Source organism: Dendropsophus ebraccatus, chromosome 8, assembly GCF_027789765.1.
Source record: "Dendropsophus ebraccatus isolate aDenEbr1 chromosome 8, aDenEbr1.pat, whole genome shotgun sequence".
In the NCBI taxonomy this organism is placed as follows: domain Eukaryota; kingdom Metazoa; phylum Chordata; class Amphibia; order Anura; family Hylidae; genus Dendropsophus; species Dendropsophus ebraccatus.
In genome coordinates this window covers 68,279-88,219 of record NC_091461.1, presented here as the reverse complement: position 1 = coordinate 88,219, position 19,941 = coordinate 68,279, and the positions used below count along the sequence as shown (strand labels likewise).

Genomic DNA, 19,941 nt, shown 5'->3' with positions numbered 1-19,941 from the left:
AAATGCCCAAATTCAGAATTGTGTAAAATAAAAGTGAACTCAACTATCACTTTATATGTGAAGTAGATAGATGGTAACCTGAATTGATCCCTATTAGAAGCTATGTGTCTGCCCCTATTCTTATACATCCTGCCTAACACGGTGGTTTGGCCGTCCCACACTCAGCCCTATGTATAACTAAGAGGTTGGAACAATAAGTGACAAGACACTACTATAAGTGAAAATGTCTACCATGGGTGAGTGGAGGAGTCATCAAAAGCAGCATTGAAGGACAAGTGCCATGAAAAACTTTTTCCCAGTAAGTGAAGCACATTACAAAGTTATATAACTCTGTAATATGCTTCAATCACCTATCTTCCTTCCTTCACTGTCTTCCCCTCCCCCCCCCCCCCCAACAGGAAGTGTCCTAACTCACACAGACCTAATGACTGTTGTCACCATCACCAGGCAGCTCCTTCTTGTGAGGATGAGTCATCAGCAGCAGGGCTGCTCTAGCTCCTGTTACAGAAGCCTCCCCTCCCCAGTCCAAGTGATGGCTTGCAGTTGTTCAGCCAATGGGAGCTGAGCAAGCTGAGTCACCTGACAAGGCAGGGGAGGGGGGGGCTGCTGTAACAGGAGCTAGAGCAGCCCTGCTGCTGATGACTCATCCTCACAAGAAGGAGCTGCCTGGTGACGGTGACAAAAGTAATCAGGTCTGTGTGAGTTAGGACACTTCCTGTTTGGGGGGGGGGGGGAAGACAGGGAAGGGAGGCAGATAGGTGATTGAAGCACATTACAGACTTATATAACTTTATAATGTGCTTCAATTACTGGGAAAAAGGTTTTCATGGCACTTGTCCTTTAAGGAATAAGACTGATAGGTCATTTTCCTCATCGATAACAAACAACTAGAATTCTTTCTATCCAATGCGTTTCCCTGTGGTGACGCAACCCACCTCACTACATTTCTTCAGGGATATCTCGGGAAGAATAAAAGATAGAATTCATTTAGCATAATGCTTTGTACATAATGTATATCCCGCCATGGTAACTGATAATTATATATAAGAGGCCATAGTCCCCATCATAAATGTAGTGAAGGGGGAGAAGTGTCACCATGAAAAGGTTAACAAATATGATCCCCAACGTGACCATGCGAGGCAGTGTGCGCAACAGACTCCACCATCAATCCAGCACAAGCTCCATATTCTTATTGATATGGTATGAAGAGAGGTCTGAAACGCCATGGTGTCCAATATTGTCTGGGATGACCAGAGGTCTGAGACGCCATGGTGTCCAGTTCAGTCTCTTAGACCAGAGTCAAAGTTCATTCTAGCTCCGGCTTCTTCTCCTCTGGCAGAGGGTTAGAGTAAGGCCCAGTTCACACTGAGCAAAAACGGCAGAATTCCTCTGTGCTCAGTGTCCTGCAGTATCTCTTTGACAGCGTGCGCCTGTGCCCTTTAATAGAGATACTGCAGGACACTGAGCACGGCTTAATTCCGCTGTTTTTGCTCAATTCCGCTGTTTTTGCTCAGTGTGAACTGGGCCTAAAAAGAACAAAGACAGCGCTCCATGTGCAGGACCAGATGCAATAGGATGGATAAAATCCAGTAACAGCATAAAACCGTCTCCCCTCTCACCTGGCTGAGGTGTGCAAGATGGAGGCACAACTCTCCATGCATATACTCAGGAAGGGAACCAGTGTGCTGCCTTCCTGCAAATCCCACGACAGCGCCGCAGCAAGATGCCGTCCTCCTAGCCCACATACAGCAGGTATAACAGGAGCAGCTACTCCCAACAGGTGAGGTATAACAGGCGCAGCTACTCCCAACAGGTGAGGGATAACAGGCGCAGCTACTCCCAACAGGTGAGGGATAACAGGCGCAGCTACTCCCAACAGGTGAGGGATAACAGGCGCAGCTACTCCCAACATGTGAGGCATAACAGGCGCAGCTACTCCCAACAGGTGAGGTATAACAGGAGCAGGTACCCCCAACAGGTGAGGTATAACAGGTGCAGCTACTCCCAACAGGTGAGGTATAACAGGAGAAGCTACTCCCAACAGGTGAGGTATAACAGGAGCAGCTATTCCTAACAGGTGAGGGAATCTGATGGGTTGCTTGGGGCAACGGAGACAGTTTTACTTAACACCACGTTTGATAAATCTTCCCCATAATGTCTGTCTGTCCGCTGTATATATGTGTATATGAATTCTGGCCATGTATTTATGGGTTGATGTCTTTCTGTCTAGTGATTTATTATGTTTGATGGTTTGATGTATAGACTTTGTATCCTCCTCCTTGTGATGTCACCTCCTCTTGTTGGATTTAAATATGGCTACTTCTCACTACATTAACCAAGCATCTGTTGAAGAGACCGGTCCGGTCTAGAAATGCGTAATGCTGAGCCTTTTATATACGTTTTTATTATTTCAATAAAGTAGTTTTTTTATACTTTATCTGTTGGGAGTAACTGCGCCTGTTATACCTGCTGGAATTGGGAGAGGATGACTGCATCTGCAAGACAGTGGCACTGCAAAGCTCCGGCTTCTCTGGCAGATGGGAGGATGGTGGAACTACAAATCTCAAGCTTCTTCCAGCTCTCTCCTCTGGCAGATGGTAGGAAGCGATTCTCAACTCATATGAACTCTCTGATGTTTAAGAAGAATCTGTTTACCAGTAAAACATCTTCCACAGTCAGAACATACGAAAGGCCTCTCCCCTGTGTGACTCCTTTTATGTTTTTCAAGGTGAGGTTTCTGGCTGAAACGTTTCCCGCAGTCAGAACACGGATAGGGCTTCTCTCCTGTGTGAGTTCTCTGGTGCTTAATAAAGTGTGGCTTTTGCGTAAACCGTTTTCCACACTCAGAACACAGAAATGGCTTTTCTCCAGTGTGGATGCGCTGGTGTTTTACAAGATTAGATTTTACAGAAAAAAATTTCCAACATTCGTAACATGGGAATGGTTTCTCCCCTGTGTGAATTCGTTGATGTCGCACAAGAGCTGACTTCAGTGAAAAATATTTCCCACATTCGGAACATCGAAAAGTCTTTAAACCCATGTGGTTCCTTTGGTGGTTCAGCAAAACTAGCCTGTCTGCAAAGTGCTCACCACAGTCAGAACAGTGGAATGAAGTCTCTGCCATGTGGCTCACTGGATGCTGGACTATACTAGACACTCTCTCCTCCGTATGGATTTTGTGATGTTCATCAAGAGATGATTTTGAGGGGAAATAAATCCCACACTCTGAGCATAAGAACTTCTTCTTCTTCCTGTGAGTTTTCATATGAATAAGAAGCTTGGACTTAAACACAAAACATTTCTCACATTCAGAACAGGAATACAATTCCCCCACACTCTGCTCAGAGATTTGGGACGCAAGATATGGTTGATCTAAAAATGAATCCACATTAGAGACATCAGATGACCGGTCTGTGCTGAACAAGTAAAGCTGGGACACAGCTGAGGTTATGGCATGGTCTCCCCCGGAATCTTGCATCACGTTCCCACCTTCTCTCTCATATTCTAGAGATAAAAAAAAAAAAAACATTTATAAGTAATGCTTCTGGAACTCAAAAAAACATTAAATAGGGGAAAAAATTATTTTGTAGATGCATGAGAATGGATACAGGGGAACTCCGGTTAGGTAAAATGTTTTTATATTAAAAGTTCTATAGATGTGTCTATAAAATGTACTACCCTATTTGTGCAGTTCTGCCACACTGGTAGTTGATTGACATGAAGTAAAGAAAACTGGCCTCTATGGCAACTCACTTTGTCTCCTGCTCCCTTTGCTCTTCCCCTCCCTCTGTCTCACATTGAGTTTGAGAGTGATTCACCACTTACCAGCCTCTCCAGCCTAGACCTGGGCAGGCATGGTGTGACAGAAGCAGCTGCTGCAACTTCACTGATTGTGCAAAGTCAGCAGTGAAATTAGGGCTTTGTTCACAAATGTCGGAGTCTCATTGCAGTACAGCAGCTACTTCACAAAAATGATGCAGTAACACATTTAAATGATGCTAAACAGCAGAGAGGGTCAGAGCCAGCACTGCCAATCCCACCGGGACAAAAGAAACCTATAATATCGGATAAAGTCCTTATTGTGAGGCTCAACCTCAAAAGGTAAAAGATGCTCAATCATAATATGTGCGTGGAGATGACAAGAAAAAAAAATTGCATTAAATTCAAAATGTTCTTTACAGGTAGAGAATACAGCGTGCTGTGTGGTGTTACAGGTAGAGAATACAGTGCTGTGTGGTGTTACAGGTAGAGAATACAGTGCTGTGTGGTGTTACAGGTAGAGAATACAGCGTGCTGTGTGGTGTTACAGGTAGAGAATACAGCGTGCTGTGTGGTGTTACAGGTAGAGAATACAGCGTGCTGTGTGGTGTTACAGGTAGAGAATACAGCGTGCTGTGTGGTGTTACAGGTAGAGAATACAGCGTGCTGTGTGGTGTTACAGGTAGAGAATACAGCGTGCTGTGTGGTGTTACAGGTAGAGAATACAGCGTGCTGTGTGGTGTTACAGGTAGAGAATACAGTGTGCTGTGTGGTGTTACAGGTAGAGAATACAGTGCTGTGTGGTGTTACAGGTAGAGAATACAGCGTGCTGTGTGGTGTTACAGGTAGAGAATACAGCGTGCTGTGTGGTGTTACAGGTAGAGAATACAGCGCTGTGTGGTGTTACAGGTAGAGAATACAGCGTGCTGTGTGGTGTTACAGGTAGAGAATACAGCGTGCTGTGTGGTGTTACAGGTAGAGAATACAGCGTGCTGTGTGGTGTTACAGGTAGAGAATACAGCGTGCTGTGTGGTGTTACAGGTAGAGAATACAGCGTGCTGTGTGGTGTTACAGGTAGAGAATACAGTGTAGTGTTACAGGTAGAGAATACAGTGTACCTGGAGTTCCTCTTTAAGGAGGTGTTCCCATTTGGGACACTTAGGCATCTTCAGATTGAGGGCTTCCGGAGACCCCTGACCTCTTCTCACCAGAGGTTGTCGGGAAGCTGAAAGGTGCCTAGGCCAGTGTTACTCCACTATATATGCTCTGCAGGTAATAAACTATATCATAAGTTGTTTAGCTGATGAAAGAAGGGGGAACATTGCTAATGGTGCTGTGTGCCTTACTGAGTAGAGTCATCTTCCTTGTTCTCTTCCCCCACTATGACGTTTTCCAGTAGCTGCCACACCACCCCAAACCTGCCCCTGTGGTGGCGTCTGGTAGAATCCTTACTGCACACAGACAAGAGGTCTGATCTTACAGACCAGGAAAAAAAGTGTATCCCAGGACTCTAAAAATGATATTAAAAAAACAAGAGTACAAGAGAACTTCTGACCTGTGCAAAGTGTGGTGGATGCTTCCTCCTCAATATATGGTCCATCGTCCCAAGAAGATTCTTCCTCCTCCATCACCTCAACTTTAAGATCAATTAAATCTTCATCCTAAATGGTTTTATACGCAAGCATGTTAATAAATGGGGTTTAGGGGCCTTCCCTACACGGTAAGAAGAAAACACAGATCCGATCAGCACAATAATATCAGCAGATTGTCCCCGGTAGATTTACCATGTGCGGCTGTATTCTATAGGGGTCAGTCTTCTATTGCTTTTTTATTTTTAAAAGAAAAAATGATAAACATAGTATACTGTGGTGGAACAAGCTTGCCCCATAACCCATGGGAAAAGCATAATCAACACTTTTAGAAAAAATAATGGAAAAGGGGGTGACAAAAAAAAAGATTAAAAGAGACCATCATGATGACCCAGTATCCGGCTCTAATCAGCTCATTCCCTTTGCCCAGCTGTGCGGATTACATAGCATACCCTATGTGCTTATTGTAGCTACATGGCAGTATCTAGTGATTTCCATCATTCCTCTGTGTACTTTTCTTGGCTGACACAGACATTAGGAGCGCTGAGGCAGCGCTGTGAACACCAGATCCTATTGTCCTGTGCACTGTGGAGAGGTTTTGTGTGACAGAAAGAAACAATTCTGCCATAAGGATTTATGTATCCTACATTCATTATTTCTAATTTGATACAGACATAAAACACACTGAATGAACACTATGCTGTCCCAGCTAGGCTCCCACCAGGGATCCCCTTATTGTATTCTATCCTGTAGGGTATGTGTTATATAACATGGTAATATATGTATGCTGCCACCTAGTGGCCACTGGTGTATTAGGGCAGTGTTTCTCAACCTTTTCAAGCCAAGTACCCCCATGCGACGAGATGCTCCAGCCGAGTACCCCCAAGGAAGCCATCCATTAATAACATTGCCCAGGGTAGATTTACGTGTACGTTTCACAGCAAAATCCACTGCGATACTCTGCACTGTTATGGCCTATGTATCTGCATTCTCACAGAGGATTTTCAATCTGCTGCGAGAATGTAGTCACAGCCTATTTACCTAATTAGCTGTCGGCCCTTAACAGATCCTGCTTACCTGCCTGTACTTCCACCTTCTTCTCTGGCTCTCGGCTCACTGACAGCCCGCTCATCCAATCAGTGGTTACAGTGGGACAGTGCACTGATTGGCTGAGCCTGCAGTCAGTGAACCGGGTGCCAGAGAAGCAGGTGGGATATAACCCACAGAGATGGATATGTCCCCTGCAGCCAGATACCTCCCCCCATGTAGTCAAGAGGCCTTCTTCTATGTAGCCAGATATCTCCCCTATGTAGCCAGATACCTCCTTATATGTAGCAAGATATCTCCCTATGAAGCCAAATTCCTCCCCCAATGTAGCCAGATACCTCTCCCCAATGTAGCCAGATACCTCTCCCCCATGTAGCCAGATACCTCTCCCCAATGTAGCCAGATACCTCTCCCCCATGTAGCCAGATACCTCTCCCCCATGTAGCCAGATACCTCTCCCCCATGTAGCCAGATACCTCTCCCCCATGTAGCCAGATACCTCTCTCCCATGTAGCCAGATACCTCTCTCCCATGTAGCCAGATACCTCCCCCCATGTAGTCAGATACTTCCCTCTATGTAGCCAGATACCTCCCTCTATGTAGTCAGATACCTCCCCCCATGTAGTCAGATACTTCCCTCTATGTAGTCAGATATCTCCCCCCATGTAGTCAGATACCTCCCACTACGTAGCCAGATACCTACCCCCTTGCAGCCAGACATCTCCCCATGTAGTTAAGATACCTCCTTCTATAGCCAGATACCTCCCCCTATGTAGTCAGATACATCCCTCTATGTAGCAAGATACCTCTTCCCATGTAGCCAGACACCTCCCCATGTAGTCAGATACCTACCCCCATGTAGTCAGATACCACCCCCATGTCGTCAGATACCTCCCCCATGTAGTCAGCTACCTCCCATGTAGTCATATACTTTCCCCCATGTAGCCAGATACCTCCTCCATGTAGCCAGATACCTCCTCCATGTAGCCAGATACCTCCCCCATGTAGCCATATACTTTCCCCCATGTAGCCAGATACCTCCTCCATGTAGCCAGATACCTCCCCCATGTAGCCATATACTTTCCCCCATGTAGCTAGATACCTCCCCCATGTAGCCAGATACCTCCCCTCATGTAGTCAGATACTTCCCTCTATGTAGCCAGATACCTCCCCTCATGTAGTCAGATACTTCCCTCTATGTAGTCAGATACCTCCCACTATGTAGCCAGATACCTACCCCTATGTAGTCGGATACCTACCCCCTTGCAGCCAGACATCTCCCCATGTAGTTAAGATACCTCCTTCTATAGCCAGATACCTCCCCCCATGTAGCCAGATACCTCCCCCCATGTAGTCAGATACTTCCCTCTATGTAGCCAGATACCTCCCCCCATGTAGTCAGATACGTCCCCCTATGTAGTCAGATACCTACCCCCTTGCAGCCAGACATCTCCCCATGTAGTTAAGATACCTCCTTCTATAGCCAGATACCTCCCCATTTAGCCAGACATCACTTTTCCTTTGCTTCTCCATCTGGCCCAGACCACCATGATGATTTCTCGCAGCTACAATTTACCTCTTGCCAGAGAACCTGCCAAACATCTTAGGCGTCACAGTTTTCTTTTAACTTCCCTCCCTTTTTCCTACCTATAGGCTCCCATACAGTAATAATTCTGCTGTTTGGTGTCATGCGCTGTAAAGTGAGTAGGTGTGTGGGTTGTCCTCATATTTAGGATCCCTCATTTAAAAATAATATCCCCTTCTATGACCCCCCAAATAGTAAGAAGGGAGAGGAAGAGAGAGGAGGTGAATGGGGGAGGAAGACAGGAGAGAGGAGGTGAAGAAGGGAGAGGAAGAGAGAGGAGGTGAATGGGGAGGAAGACGGGAGAGAGGAGGTGATGGGGGAGAGGAAGATAGGGGAGAGAGGAGGTGAAGAAGGGAGAGGAGGTGAATGGGGGAGAGGAAGAGAGAGGAGGTGAAGGGGGGAGAGGAAGAGAGAGGAGGTGATGGGGGAGAGGAAGAGAGAGAGGAGGTGAAGAAGGGAGAGGAAGAGAGAGGAGGTGAATGGGGGAGGAAGACAGGGGAGAGAGGAGGTGATGGGGGAGAGGAAGACAGGGGAAAGAGGAGGTGAAGAAGGGAGAGGAGGTGAATGGGGGAGAGGAAGAGAGAGGAGGAGAGGGGTGATGGGTGATGAGGGGTGAGAAGAGGTGATGGTCATGGGGTAGAGAGGAGGTGGAGAGGGTACAGAGGAGATGATGGAGGTACGAAGGAGATGATGGGGGTATGGAGGAGATGATGGGGGTACGAAGCAGATGATGGGGGTAGGGAGGAGATGATGGGGTGAGAGATGATGGGGTAGGGAGGAGATGATGGGGTAGAGAGGTGATGATGGGGGTAGAGAGGAGGTGGAGGGGGGAGAGAGGAGATGATGGGGGTAGAGAGGTGATGATGGGGGTAGAGAGGAGGTGGAGAGGGTACAGAGGAGATGATGGAGGTACGAAGGAGATGATGGGGGTAGGGAGGAGATGATGGGGTGAGAGAGATGATGGGGGTAGGGAGGAGATGATGGGGTAGAGAGGTGATGATAGGGGTTGAGAGGAGGTGGAGGGGGTAGAGAGGTGATGATGGGGGTAGAGAGGAGGTGGAGGGGGAACAGAGGTAATGATGGGGGTAGGGAGGAGATTATGTAGTGGTGCGCCAGGTTACCCCGCCGGGGGCTTCTGCTGCAGTGGATTGTGGACCGGGAGATCGGGCACCCCACTTCCACAGGCAGCAGCGTCAGCCGTAGGACGTGGGTGGCCCCATCTCCCGGTCCACAAACCACTGCTTGACCGGGGAGAAGCGCGGCGGGTGGACATGGGGGGCGCCCCATCTCCTGATCCACATTCCAATGCAGGAGCTCCGGGCGGGGTAGCCTTGCGCACCACTACCCCCTCGCAACTGACTGACTCTGAGGCCCTGCCGATGCGGCCGCCTGCAGGGACATCAGCCTGCCGCCGTATCTCCTCTCCTCTCCGCTGGGTCACATCAGGCAGCCTGTTCGGGATTCGTCCCCAGGCTGCCGCATATCCTCCTGGATCCCCTGGCTGGACGCTGCAACCCGATCCGGCAGCCTCACGCTCTTCCCCCGCAGGCGGCCGGACCAGCAGGGCCTCAGAGAGACAGTCAGTTGCGAGGCTGCTGGTCTGTGATCTCCGACTTCATCCTTCCCCCAGCAGCCTCAACAAGTCCCGTACCCCACAGAACACTGGTGAGGCTGCTGCTGGGGGAAGGATGTGAGAGCAGCGTCGGGGATAGGCGCCGGGACACTGCTGGGTGATAGCAGTGTCCCGGCACCCAAAACAATTTTTTTCCCCCACCTCCCGGCGTACCCCCTCAGCCTGCGGCGCGTACCCCCTGGGGTACGCGTACCGCAGGTTGAGAAACACTGTATTAGGGTACCTAGCTATGGATGAGGTCATCTCCCATATGCCTTTGCTTCTGTGTAGCTCCACCTCTCCTGTGAGGTCATATCCTGCAGGATTCCCTGGGAGCAGACATGTTGCTCTGAGCTGAGAGAAGACTTTCTCTTAAAGGGGTTATCCAGTGCTACAAAAACATGGCCCCTTTTGCACCACTCTTGTCTTCAGATTGGGTGGGGTTTGAAACTTAGTTCCATTGAAGTAAATGGAGCTTAATAGCAAAACACACCTGAACTGGAGACAAGAGTGGGGGAAAAGGGGCCATGTTTTGTAGCGCTGGATAAACCCTTTAATCTCTATAGGTCATTTTCCTAAAAGGTAGAGTTAATAAACTCCATCTTCCTGACTGGATCCCCACATGCAGCTTGTGTCACTGGGGGAAGGAATATAATGAGGTCACTATCGACCTACCTGTGTATACAGAGACGGCTGCTTACACTTCTCTAATGTACATCACTGACAGATTATGTATAGGCAGGAATAGTATAGTGAGTTCACTATCTACCTAGCTGTTTGTAGAGCTGCTTACACTTCTCTAATGTACATCAACGGCCAACTGGTCAAGACAAATCTGAATTTACAGTTTCTGCTACACAGCTACATCATACAAGCACATTGCTTCCCTACCACTGAGAGCCAGTAGCAGTCCTTTTTAAAGAGATAGTACCACTTAAACAGAATAACATGCCCCAAAGTCCCATATTTGACATTAAATGGAGGCCAGCCACTCAATTTCAACATTGTGTGAACATTGCCTTCCTGTGTTTTCAATCCACTCCTGGTTTTGGTTGCAATATGAGGACCACAATACTGACTGAAATATACTGTGTGTGAACCCAGCCTTAGTCCACATTGTATAGTGCTTTGGTACCAAGGACAATAACACTAAGGGGCAGATTTATCAAACTGGTGTAAAGTAGAACGGTCTTAGTTGCCCCTAGCAACCAATCAGATTCCACCTTTAATTTTTTTAAGAATCTGTAAAGAAAGAAAAGTGGAACCTGATTGTATGAAAAAGAATGTATGTATGTGTAAAAGAAGAGTCTTTATCTGGTAGTCTTTTTCTGTATCAGAAAAAGTAGAAACATGGTAAGCATCTTGTCAACTGAAGAGGAGTCTAGTACTGGCAGCAGGTCAAACAGTAAGGTCCATAAGGTGGAAGGCAACTTCAAAACTTTCATCAGACGGGGCATGGCCTGAATATGGCGCCGAGCGGATGCACATGGAGCTCCGTCCTGCCACAGACCCTAACCCTGCTTCATTAGTGTCTTACAGCCACAGAACCCACACACACAACGGGGAAGTCCTGCACCCACTGCCTGACAGCCCACGCAGCAACTCCCGGACGCACCCGCAGTGGCATCCAGAGGTTCTTCACTGAACCAACACCATGAGGACAAGACGGCCACCCGACCTGTACCAGGTCCCTCACAGCGTGGCTCCTCGGACACATTGGCAGCACCATCCTCCTCTCTGACTCTGTCCCAGGTCTTCCCTGCGCTGCACCGTGATCAGGGGTCCCAAAAACAGGCTTCCAGAGCTCTGCCACCCGACAGAGGACTGCATTGATGCAAATGGCAGCTATCCCCACAAAGGCAGACATGGAGGGGTACGTAGGGAGGATGGAGGCTGTATGTAAAGCAGAGATAAGATTTCTAAAAGATGATCTTATGACCCTAACTTCCACTGTGCATACACTGGAGCAATCCACTGCAGAGTTACAGACCACCCAGCTTTCCCAGCAACAGCAGGTGGACTTACATGCCCAGCAATTACAGATTTTTTTTGATATGGCAGATGATGCGGAAAATAGGAATTGCTGCAACAATATATGCACGAGGCAGTGCCTGAGGCAGTGAAGCTGCGTGATATACTTCAAACGTTGCAAGGGCTTTTCAATTTACTATTGGGAAGATAGCCAACAGCTCCCATGGATATTGACTGGGCACCCAGAACATTGGGACCACCCAGCACTGACCTGGCCAGACCATGTGATATAGTGTGCAGAATCCATTATTTCCAGCTCAAAGAGGAAATCAAGCACCCAAGAGTGAGAGAGTATGTTTTACTCTTCGGTCCACGATTCTTACAGCCAAATTTACTTTTTCTTAATTGAACACCACCTCCTTTCCTGGCACCCTTAGACATCCAATGAACAGATAATATGGGCAGATCACACTCCGATCACGCTTCCTAATGCTGTCCTATGTGAGTGGTCACGGAGACTCAACCCAAACCTATTAAAAGAACGTAACTTGTCAAGCTGACATTGGGGACCTATTGGGGACTTCTTAGTTAACCATGCATCCGATGATACTCCCTTACCCCTTCAATGGGAAGCACCTAACCCCCCAAAACCACTTGTACCTTCAGATAGCCGCTTTTAATCCAAGATCTGTCCTGCGGTCCGTTCGGCAGTTATTGTCCTAAAAAAATACTTTTAAACTTGAAGCCCGTGCCAAACAGGAGTATCTATGCCCTAACTTTGCCCCACCCTCCTCATCATTAGGAATGCTCCAGGCAGATTGCCTCCTATTCCCCACCTGTGTCCACCCAGCACATGGGCTGGATCGTTAAGGACCTGTGCAATGTTCAGCATGGAGAAAATGTTTCAGTGGCATTCCTAATGATATAGAGGGTGGGGAGGAGGGACGGATGGGTGGTGCAAAGTAAGGGCACAGGTTTGGCATGGGCTTCAAGTTTAAAAGTATTTTTTTAGGACAATAACTGCATCACGTGCCGAACGGACTGCAGGACAGATCTTGGATTAAAAGCAGCTATCTAAAGATACAACTGGTTTTGGGGGGGGGGTCAAATTGTGCGTACAGAGTCGCTTTAAGTGCATGATAAGTGGTGTCTTAATACAACGTATTACAACATATACAACTGGAGAGGGAGAACGACTTTTTATAATCCAGCAACTACTAGCCAAAATCCACTCAGAGGAAATGTCCCATAAACAAACACGGGACCCAAAGGCATTTTTGGAGTTAATAAAACACAGGAATCAATTGCAATTCCTTATGGATAAGAGGCATGCACTCTTATGCGTATGCATAGGTTTCTTCTATGAATTCTCCAATAAATGCAGCTCAGCATTGGCAAAATTCTTGCACCCCAGGGCCATGAACACGTATGTCCCCACAATCACAACACCCAATAGGGACACCTGTGACTCGCCTAATGAGATTGTGAAGTCCTTTCAGGTTTATTACCAATTTATTTCAAGAGAGGGTAGAGGCATACGTGTCTTTCACTAAACTCCCATCACTTGACATAGAGAAGGACACTGAGTTAGATACTCCATTCTCTGCGATGGAATTGGCAGCAGTCATAAAGGGTACACCCAGTGCGGCTCAATTCAATAAGTTATTTTCTCCATGGCACAGTCCCTCATGGCAACGATTGTTGTAATCCCTAAACCTGGGCAAGATGCAGCTTTGTGTGCAAATTATCGCCCCATTTCCCTAATTAATGTGGACATAAGGTTTTACTTCAAAATTATTGCCAATAGATTGGCCCCGCACCTACCCGCCATTATTAATACAGACCAAGTTGTGTTTGTGTCAAGGAGGTAAGCAAGGGATAATCTGAAAAAAAAACCTACTTCTTATGGCCCATGCTTAAAACATCGACTTACCCACATGCCGGTCTCGGTTGACGCCGAAAAGGCGTTCGACCGCGTCCACTGGTCCTTCCTACAAGCCACCTTGCGCCAAATTGGGCTGGCAGAGGGATTGCTGGGGAAGATCATGGCTCTTTACTGTAGCCCCACGGCTTGTGTGTGAGTTAATGGCCTCCTGTCTGCGCCATTTGCTCAAAAGGAGCATCTGTCAAGCCCTTAAGAACTAGATTCAGATCCCAAGGAGGGACAGTGCTGCAAACCCTGGTGGAGAACCAAGATGCCACTCTGAAGAATCTCATGACCCATGGATGACATTCTACTTGCTGGTTGTATGAAGCTCCTAAAGCTGATGCATGAACTTTTAAGGTAGCTGGCTTGAGACCTTTTTCTAAACCTTTCTGAAGAAAGTCCAGAATTTGAGCGATATTGGGCCTTTGGAGATCTGTACAGTTGAAGCCCAAAAAAGAGAAACAAAGTCCACCATATTCTGAAATAAATCTTATATGTTACTGGCTTTATGCTTTTCTGTAAAGTGGATATCACTGCGTCAGAAAGGCCACGAGTCCTCAAAATCATCTGCTCAAAAGCCAGGCCATCAGGTGCAGCTGCTTCACACTGGGATGCAAGATCGGCCCCTGTATGCACTGCAGTACCCAGGAACTGCCGCCAATTTTTTCTCATTCCTGGCCAAAATGACGCAATCTGCCCCCCACTTGTAGCCTGGCGTCACTGGGAGGAAGGTTTTTTGGAAGATTCAGATTTTTGGGAGAACATAAATCTTCTGTTTTCTTTTCATCTACCAGAGGTTTCAGACCCCTTTCTTTGGAATCTCCCTTTACCTTTGCTCCGAAAGGACTGATATTGACTTCTTTGAAAGGTAGAGGGAATACCCTTCTTTCTGTCAGCTGCCTTGTCAAGAAGGTCATCTAAAACCAGACCAAACAGGTAATTTCCTTCACAGGGTATAGCGCATAATTTAGCCTTAGAGGCTGCATCCCCTGACCAGATTTTTAGGATTTTTTTCTCCCAGATCACTGGCTTGTAACCCCTGCTCTAACTGCGTAAGCCACACCATCATGGATCTTGCTACACAAGTGCTGGCAATGTTAGGCTTGAAGGACCCCGTAGAAGCTTCCCATAATTTTTTAAGAAAGCTATCTGCCTTTTTATCCATAGGGTCCCCAGATCCTCAAAGTGGAGAGAACCCTTTCTGGACACTTTGGCTATGGATACATCAATCTTTGGTGATCTGTCCCAGGAGGAATTTTCAGATCTTCCAATGTGGTGTATCTGATCATGTGTGTGCGATGTCCCACTACAGGCCTCTATGTGGGGGAAACAGGGCAGAGACTGAGTCAACATATGAACTCACACCGATTTACTATTAACAACGGCCGGACAGATCTCCCTGTGGCTGCACATTTCTCTGGAGAGGGACACACAGTAGAAGACCTGCGGGTTACAGTCTTAATGGGACATTTTAACACACAAAGAGAAAGAAGGGAATGGGAATATAAACTAATGCTCAAATTTAAAACTTTGCAACATGGTCTCAATATCCATGCCAGCTTCATGTCGGCCTATGTGTGACCTGCTCTGGCTATAAAGACCATTAATTACTATTAGGCCATTAATCTGACAACAATCAGATAGCAACAAGAGCGACCATCCTCGTGTCACGCCTCATGAGCTATAGTTTATGGACCTGTTGTAAATAGCAGACCCTGTGTATATATTACATTTATTTAATTCCAAAGTTTCCTAAAATCCTTTGATGAGCTCTGTTTAGTGTGTATATAAGTCTGTGATTTTTTTCAGTTCTGTATAACATCTTGTCTGACGTAGGGAGCTAGACTCTCGAAAGCTTACACTCAAATATACTCAGTTAGCCTCCAAAAGGTATCGCCTGATTTCTTCTTTATTCTACTGATTTCTATGGCTAACACGGTACAACAATACTCTACTAGCAGATTTGTCAAAAGGATACTTCCTCTTAACAGCTCAGGGAACGAAAACCCTTTTTCCAACTTACTCCACTCTTTAAAAAGAAAAGAGTTTTCCCTGTTCATAAGAACATTTCAGCTACAGTCCAGACCCCAAACATAATATCCTGCACTGATTTGGGTTCTTTAGGCTCCTCTACAATCATGGTAGCTCTCACTTCTTTAACCAAGGTGCTGACATCCTCTAATGTGAACAGTGGTTTCCCCCCTGTATCTCAACTGGAGTGATCTGAAGCCGAATCCAAATTACCCCCATGAGACTACCCGTTCTTCCTCAGACCTGGAAATAGAGTTCAGAGGAGCTCTAGAAGGGCCCAGGACCTCATCTGGTGGAGGAGGAGGAGTAACAGCAGATAGCGGTGGAAGAGGAGGAGGTACCATGTCTTTAAGAGAATTTGTATCTCTGACATAATTATATCTTTTACAGATGATATAATAGATTCAACAGATGGTACTTCAGCAGCAATCATTTTTGCAAAACAGTCTTCACAGGTAGGCTTGTGTAACCGGATGGGTTTATTTTAGATAGTTAAAGTGTCTTATTCATGTGATAGGAAGGAATGTAGTGTTTTCATGTCTTATTTGTATCTATCTATCATCTTTCTATCTATCTATCTATCTATCTTAGCTGGCTGTGTAAGTGGGATTGGTTTGTATTTAGCTATGTGCATGGGAATAGGTAGATGTATTGTTATGTCAACTGTTCGGCCATAAGCCTCCCCAGTAGTGTCACCATTGGAGGACACAGTTGTTGTTATTGCCCAAATGCATGTAGCTGTAATTGTACAACCACATTTTGCTTGATAAACATGTACAAGGCCTGGGAAACTTCCATTCATGGTCATCAGTGGTCTACATAGACATTTCTGGAAGCACATCACCCCCCACCCAAACTTACTATAAAGGTCGGGGGTATGTAGCTTCTAGTCAGCCTCAGCTGGGACCATGGATGGAAGGTGCCCAGCACCCTGGAGGTCATCGAGGGAAATGGGTGTATATTAGTGCATAATATACAATGGGGCTCCCCATCTCATTGTGGCAGGAACAACTATGCATCTGTACCATCTGTAACTGCAGCTAAGTATTGTTTTCTGTAATAAATCCCTTATTTTTCTATAATTCTGTGTGGTTATAGCCTTCTCAGACTATTATCAAAAGCAACCGGTTACAGCTTGTTATAATCAGATTTTAAATCTCTCTTTACACAGCCTGGACTCCCTGTGCCTGGAAGATCTTGAACGCTTGGAATTTTCATCCTAACAATAAAGGATAATGAAAGCCCAGAAAAAGAAATAATGGAATCATCTCACCACCCCCAACTGGGGGTGAAGAACGGCAGATACCCAGGAGGACTGTGCTCACTGCTTGAACTCATGGCTGCTGATCGCAAGATAGCCAGGAATGCCGGCGCACATACACCGACGGCCACTCAGTTTTTTGCTGTCTCCAGCCCACAGAAGAATAGACTGGCATCTAACAACACTTCCTGTAGGCCCCTTGCCGGGAATCCCACGCAACGTCACTACGCCAAGTCACAGAGGGGATCCCGGCCATCCGGACTGGAAGTACAGCGTAAAGCGCTCACACAGTCTGCTGTATGCTTCCTGGATGCCGCCACCACGACCGCAGGATCTCCAGGCCGGCCCAATACAGCGACACCGCGTAATGGGGGGACTGGAGAGTCGGGCTTGGGAGGCAGCTGCTCCCGTATGAGCTTCTCTCACACCGACCCCAACCAGGGCGGCACCAGCTGGAGAGAAGCCCCGGCTTGTAGACTTGATGCAAAAAGACTTTTTGAAAGGCCCTGTACTCCAGGTCTCCCATCAGGGACAGGAAACCACTAAGGACGAGAGGAGGACCTAATCTTTTCATCCTCCAGGTTTCCTGTCCCTGGGGCACGATCCCTCTCTCCATAGTGCCACCATGTTGATGGGGAAAGATGTCCAATATTATTATATAGTATATACTGCTGATAGCTTGTACTAGGACCACAGCGGGTGGTCCCCGATTATTGCCCCATGGTGGAGAGAATGGGGCTTTGATCATTTTTAGGAATCCATCACTGTGAACGGAGTCGGGGGGGGGGGGGGGGGGGGACATGTATTTATCCCCTCTTACCGTAGACTCATGGTCAGAAGAGATGAAAACGTTCAGTTTACCCGCGCAGCTGCACTATTCTGAGTTATCACTGTAAAAAGCTGATGGCAGCAGAATAGAGCCCATTAGTGACTGCCGTAAAAAGCCGTATCTGTGGTCACTAAGAAATGTATTCTCTGGGTCACTTTGATTACGGTGATACCAAATTTGTATCAAACTTGAACCAAATCTGGAATACTGTGTCCAGTTCTGGAGACTTCACCTAAAAAAGGACATTGATAAAATAGAATGGGTCCAAAGACGGGCCACAAAAATGGTGGAGGGTGTGAGGCATAAACCATATCAGGAAAGACTTAAAGTGTCCCCTGTCAAAGCTTTCAACAGCGTCGAGTGGCCATTCTTGTGGGTCGTCCTGGAGAAAACGCGATTTGGGCCTCAGTTTCTTTCTTGGATCCACTTACTATACACTTCACAGTGTGCCCGGTTGCGGATCAATGGAGGCCTTTCCTCCAGGTTTGACTTGCGGCGGGGTACGAGACAGGGATGCCCCCTGTCCCCGCTCCTGTTCGCAATTGCCATCGAGCCACTAGCGGTTCTCATCCGCAACCACACAGGGGTCCGCGGATTTAGGAGGGGTCCTCATGAGGAGAAAATTTCATTGTACGCGGATGACTTGCTGCTATATCTGAATGACACTTCTACCTCCCTTTCCACAGCTGTAGCGGTCATACAGGAGTATGGCTCTTATCCAGGGCTGTCTGTTGGCTGGGACAAGTCGGTGCTGATGCCAGTTGATGCAGACTCTGTGCAGCTGTCTGACCCCTCCATTCCTCTCAAAATTGTCACTGAGTTTAAATATCTTGGTATAGTGATCTCGAGGGATATTAGAGCATATGAACGGCTTAATCTTACCCCCATACTCACTAAATTTCAGACCAAGCTGGCGGTGTGGCGGTGAGGCTCCCATTGTCGGTAGTTGGCCGCGCTAACTTTATCAAAATGGTGTGGATGCCCCAATTACTATATGGGTTACACAACTCTCCTACTTGGGTCCCTATACATTTCTTTCATAAGGTTCATGGACTCTTTAGGAACCTCATTTGGGGCTCTCAACACCCTCATATTAAAGTGGAAACTCTCCAGAGGGCTAAATCAGCGGGGGGGGTGGGGTGGTGGGCGGGGGGGGGGGTGCAGCAGTGCCCAATGCTATGGTGTATTTCCTAGCTGCCCAGCTCCAGCATATTAGGGGGTGGGAGACGGATACTATATCTGATCCTACCGCTCAGTTATTGCAAGCTCACTTTAATTCCCAGAAATAGTTTGAGGTGTTGGAGGCTAAACGACTTTATACAGCTTCGATGGGGCGGCCTACACTACAATTATATCACAGGGTATGGTGGAAAGTGAGGGATATGTATGAGTTAACGGGGTGCTCAGCATATACTTCTATTTGGGACACTCCATGGTTGGGGGAGCTTTTCTTTTTAGAGGGGTTTACTCAGTGGCAGACGAGGGGTCTTAGACGAGTGGGACAATTATATGAGAGAGACCATTTTAAGAGTTTTCAGCAACTGGAGGAGGAGTTCTCTATCCCGAGGTCCCATTTTTATAACTACCTGCAGCTCCGACATGCCTGTGACGGGGAGGGGGATGTGCTGACTCGGGAACGGGTTATAATACCACCTATTAATATAGTAGGCGCCTCGACGTCCACCGCTGGCTTGATCTCACTATTATATTTGCATTTGCATGACAAGTTCCTGGAGAGACATCCCCTGACAATTAAACAAACAAAAGTGGGAGGCTGATTTGGGCCCTTTTGAGGATAATTTGTGGAAGGAGGTCTTAGAGATGACGCCTCAATTGTCCGTTGGAGAGCAGCACCGCTTGTCACAGCTTTACCTCCTACACAGAGTATACAGAACCCCCGCTTTTCTATTTAAGGTGGGTATCGGGTCAGATGCACTGTGTCCTAGATGCCAGAGGGATGAAGGGGGTATCCTACATATGTTCTGGCGTTGCCCGAAACTAACTAGGTACTGGCGGGAGATAGCATCCCTTATTTATAGAGTTTTTTCTATCCATCTGGAACAATCCCCCTTGGTGTGTATTTTGGGGTATGTAGAAGACCTTAACTTAACCACCCCCGAAAAAATAGAGCTTGCCCGAATACTTTATATGGCCAGAAAACTTAATCGCACAGTCCTGGTTAGACCAAGATCCCCCATGGGTGTCTACTTTGATAACTAAAGTAAACTGGCTTATAGCCAACGATAAGTGTGCCTATGAAAAACGCGACGCATTGAAGAAGTTTGACAAAATTTGGGCCCACTGGTTAGATACTCCGGGTTTGGCACCGC

The 19,941-nt window shown here is 47.1% G+C and overlaps 1 protein-coding gene across 1 annotated transcript in view; it reads right to left on the bottom strand.

Moving 5' to 3' along the window:
- Positions 1-802: 802 nt before the first annotated feature.
- The window catches only part of LOC138798926 (oocyte zinc finger protein XlCOF7.1-like), a 33,537-nt gene continuing 14,398 nt past the window's right edge, over positions 803-19,941 (bottom strand). The window contains exons 7-8 of the mRNA XM_069979549.1: positions 5,315-5,420; positions 803-3,504 (exon numbers count right to left, since the gene is read on the bottom strand). Of these exons, the coding sequence (XP_069835650.1) occupies positions 2,612-3,504; positions 5,315-5,420 (999 nt within the window). The 3' untranslated portion in view covers positions 803-2,611. The remainder of the gene's footprint in view (positions 3,505-5,314; positions 5,421-19,941) is intronic.